This window comes from Nanorana parkeri, unplaced genomic scaffold, assembly GCF_000935625.1.
Source record: "Nanorana parkeri isolate BGI_ZX_2015 unplaced genomic scaffold, ASM93562v1 scaffold2080, whole genome shotgun sequence".
In the NCBI taxonomy this organism is placed as follows: domain Eukaryota; kingdom Metazoa; phylum Chordata; class Amphibia; order Anura; family Dicroglossidae; genus Nanorana; species Nanorana parkeri.
In genome coordinates, this window is record NW_017308348.1 from 141,138 (window position 1) to 145,644 (window position 4,507).

The 4,507-nt window shown below is 46.7% G+C and overlaps 1 protein-coding gene across 1 annotated transcript in view; it reads right to left on the minus strand.

The window, feature by feature from the left end:
* Positions 1-1,208: 1,208 nt before the first annotated feature.
* LOC108800609 (nuclear transcription factor Y subunit alpha-like) overlaps positions 1,209-4,507 on the minus strand; it is an 11,856-nt gene continuing 8,557 nt past the window's right edge. Inside the window, exons 4-8 of the mRNA XM_018572591.1 lie at positions 2,305-2,448; positions 2,024-2,155; positions 1,828-1,933; positions 1,485-1,651; positions 1,209-1,400 (exon numbers count right to left, since the gene is read on the minus strand). Of these exons, the coding sequence (XP_018428093.1) occupies positions 1,209-1,400; positions 1,485-1,651; positions 1,828-1,933; positions 2,024-2,155; positions 2,305-2,448 (741 nt within the window). The remainder of the gene's footprint in view (positions 1,401-1,484; positions 1,652-1,827; positions 1,934-2,023; positions 2,156-2,304; positions 2,449-4,507) is intronic.

The following is a 4,507-nucleotide window of genomic DNA, read 5'->3' on the forward strand; positions in this document are numbered from 1 at the left end:
AAGGGGGTTATTCACTAAAGAGCCGAAGGATATAGCCATAGCTTCGGCTAATCCTTAGGCTCACGCACGGGTTATTCACAATAGCCCGTACAGCAGCTGAAGAGCTCAACCGAGCCGAACACATATGCTTCGCCCATCTGTTCATACAATGACAGGCTACTGTCCTCAGGTCATTTGACGACAGTAGCCGGTCATTGTATGACAACAAATGGGTAGAGCCAGCCGACTCCATCCGTATGTTTTCATTTGGCTGGGACATGCAAAAGCGATTTGAGAGCTGCTGGCCAACTTTCAATAGATAGGCGGAGCCAGTGGTGATGTCACTGCTAGCTTAGCCCTATCTGTTTACATTCAGCCGGCATCTGTCAAATTGTTGCTGCGGGAGTTCTTTGCGTGTGGGCGGCCATCAAATTTTCAAAATAAATTTCGACGAGTCGGTGTGGACATCGCTGGATGACGTGATTGACCCTGGATTACTTCGTTGGAGAATTTGTTTTTTAATTGTTTTTTTTTTTTTATTAATTCAAGAAATAGTCACAAAAATTTAGTTTTTTTTTTCCAATTAAAGGATTTTTAGTGTGGTGTGTTTATTTATATTTTTCTTTAATCCTTTAGTGAATGAGTAGGGGTACTCATTCACAGGGGGGGCGTGTGTAGCATCTGGATGCCCCCTTTATGGAATGCCTCCGATGCAAATAAGCCACCCTGCCAGTAGACCTCCACAACCACCGGAGCCAGGTTGTGGAGAAGAGGCCCTTGTCCCCATCGGCATGGCCACAAGGTGCTTTTCCTGGGGGGACCCTGGTATGGCTTAGGAGGGGGCCCAATGCTTTTTTTGTTCCTCCTTTAAATTTTTTTTTGTATCTGTTCACCAACTCACGAGGTAGCGAACAGAATAACCAAGCCGAGTGCCGCTCGATTGCATTTAGCTATTCACTCACTGCTGTTCGGCCCCTATGAGAATAGGGGCGAACAGCAGTGAATGAACTGCCGGATGTTCAGCTCAGCCAATCCACATGTTGGATCGGCTGTGTCGAACATGCTGAGCATGTTTAGCTGAACAGAAGGAAGCCGAAATCAGCCATACCCGGCTGAAGTGAGTAGCCGAATGGCTCACTTTGCTTCGGCTCAGTTATTCATTTAGCTGCTTTTGGAAGCCGTGTGAAAAACTCCAAAAGCATTTATCTCGATTTATCTTGTGATACATCTCAAAGCCAGATACTCACTCTCCTCTCTTTGGGGATTTTGCCCTCTGCCTCCAATTTGGCTCTTGCCTGCCTTCTCTTTAATATTCGGTGATACTGTTTGGCATTTACATACAAAGGTTCCTCCTCTAGCATTTCAGCTCCAGGAAGTGGTATTCTTTGCAGTGCTGGAACAGAGCCTGCACCAGGTACCATCTAAATAAAGGGTGGATAAATTATGTAAGATGAGAAGAACCGCCAATTACAAAATTACACTATACACAATTACTTTATACTTACCATTACCATACCCCCGGAGTTCATAACATTTCCTGTCATAGGCAGAGTGACAGTAACTGTCCCTTGACCACTATTGGTTGTATTGGTGTTCCCTCCAGCTTGAACAATCTGAGCACCTGCCAGGCTAGCAGCTGGTATGGTTATCATTCCACTAACAGGCACTGTAACTTAATAGAAAAAAAAAAGCAAACAAGGAAAAGAGAAGGCAAGTTATTTCCATAAACTATGAACACAGCAATTATCACATTAAGACAAACTGAGACAAAGCTGGTAGCAAACTACAGAAATTGGTAAGGCTGAACTTGTCAATGAACTACAAAATCCAGGCAGAGTGCAAACCTACCTTGCTGTAGAATTGTTCCATCAGCATTTACTGGTTGGTAAACAATAGTTTGTCCTTCAGCTGTCTGTGCCACCTGCTGACCCTGAACAGCAATCTGTTGCTGGTTCTAACAATTGGGGAAAGAAAAAAATGGAGTACTGTAAACAGATATTGAAAATAAAAGGCAAAGGTTTCCACAAATGTCTGCACTCCATACCTGACTTTGGCCGGCGGTAACTGCCGTCTGTGGTTGCTGAATAATTATTTGTTGGGTTTGCCCCTGCTGTGTTTGAACCTGCAATGCTTGCCCTCCCTGGATCTGGATCTGCCCTGGCTGCACCAGCTGAATCTGTAACATGAGACAAATGGACACAATGCCAACATTGTATTTGTTTAAGTATATTCAATCTGTTGAACAGAAACCTCCACCCCCCCAAAAAAAACAAAAACAATAACCATCCATGCCAGACATACAAATTTAGAAGCTGGAACACCAACCTGCTGAAGGCCTTGGGATCCAGACACTGGAACTTGCATAAGAGTTTGACCTTGTCCACTCATAGCCTGTACCATAATCGGCTGTCCTGTGGATGTAATTAGTTGTCCTCCACTAACCTGAACCATAAGTGGCTGGCCTTGTACCTAAACAGGGGAAACAAAAAGTCATACAATGGTACATGCGTGGTTTGGCATGCTAAGAAACTATAAACAATGGGTTAAAGGGGGTTTTCCAGCTGCAATTAAAACCAAATTCCTGTGGGCTCATTCCCAATAGCCTGCACACTACTTTATTGAAATGTCACAAAACGACACTTTATCCAACCCTATGCACCGACGTGCATTGTGCTGCATAGCAATGCAAACCTGCTGCATTATTATGCAGCGTACCGAAACTCAGTGTTATAGTGTGCACATGGTAAACAATTGTTTTCTAGGTGCCCTTGTGTTGATCTATGTTGAGCTTCCTCCGACCACCAAGTCCCTTGTATTGAGAGGGCAAGAAGGACTGCTCCCAAGCACGATAAGAGTAGCATCTGTTATGAGAACCTTTGAAACCACAGGGTGGAAGAATTTTCCAGAATTTAGCACAAGAAAATGCAACTCGCTACAGCAGGGCAAGCCAGGTCCCTAATGGTTAGACAGCTGGCTAATTCAGAGACAGTGTCCTCTTGTCCCATGCAGCCAGGATGTTGGGATACAACAGCCTGGAGTAAAATTGAGCATATGAAACTGCCTGGAAGGAGAAAACCATGAGGCCCGAGACCTTCATGCAGTCAGTTGGCTCCTGCACTGCAGAGTCCGAACTTTGGAGCAGAGAATCTGGAGTTCGACCAAACGGAAGGAAACTAGGGATGCACCGATACCGGTATTTTGGTACCGATAATTTTTTTTCGGTACTCGCCGATACCAATTACCGAGTAACGAAAGTCCCATTCAGGAAGCCAGGTGGCGTGTAATGACTCGCCACCTGGCTTCCTGATTAACATAAAAGTCCCCTCTTACCTTAGTATGTGCAGCCTGTCAACCCCGGGCCTCTCCAGCGAGAACGCGGCCTTCGTTCGGTACCCAGCCGGAGCCGTCTGGCCGGCCAATCAGGAAGCCGGACGCCGTGTAATGACACAACGCCCTGCTTTCTGATTGGCCGGCTCCATGCTCTCTTGTCATGAGATGACGAGGGAGCATGAAGCCAGCTTCCCGGCCAATCAGAAAGCAGGGCGTCGCGTCATTAGACGGCGCCCGGCTTCCTGATTGGACGGCTCCGGCTGGGTACTGGACGAAGGTCGCATTTACGCTGGAGAGGCCCCGGGGGCGACAGGCTGCACATACTAAGGTAAGGTAACCTTACCTCACGAGGCCAGCTTCCTGATTGGCCAGCTTCCCGACCAATCAGGAAGCCAGGCAGCGCGTCATTACACGCTGCCCGGCTTCCTGATGGCCGGGAAGTCAGGCTCCATGCTCTCTCATCACAAGTGACGAGAGAGCATGGAGCCGCTTCCCGATCAATCACGAAACCGGGCAGCGTGTAAGGACGTGCTGCCTGGCTTCCTGACTCGTGCTAGGCATCGGAGCATTTGGGCGAGTACGAGTACTTGCCCAAATACTCGGAATCGTCACCGATATCGATACTAGTATCGGTGCATCCCTAAAGGAAACCTTGGACGGGGCATGTCTAGGGCCAAACCTAGATCATTTAAATTAGATGGTTCCAGAACTGACTTCTAAAAAAGTCAGGCTCCACCTAAAGCTGGGTAGGGTCTGCACAGTCCATTGGATGGCGACAGGCTACCGTTCCTTCAGAAGGTCTTCCAAATATCCCACTCTGTGGATACCTTGAGAGCAAAGCAGTGTGGCAATTCAAGTCAGGGGACAGTGATCCAGACGATCTTTGTCAGGTCCCTTAGGGAGAACATGAAAAGTCCCCCCTGGAACTGTTATCCGATCACAAGCTTGACAGGCCTCCGGGACCATTACCCTTGCGCTTATGATCCTCCAAAATTCGCAAAAACCTGATTTATCCTGTGGGCTCAATTCATTAAACATTATCGCATGCGGTAATATTGTCACCTGACCTTTTTCAGTGAAACATCACATGGTATAAGAGAAGGGTCAAGAAACAAAATAACGAGTGTGCGATAAATAACGCAAAAACTGTAAAATACGAGAGAAATATTGCATTAAAAAAAACATTAAACTCAACTCG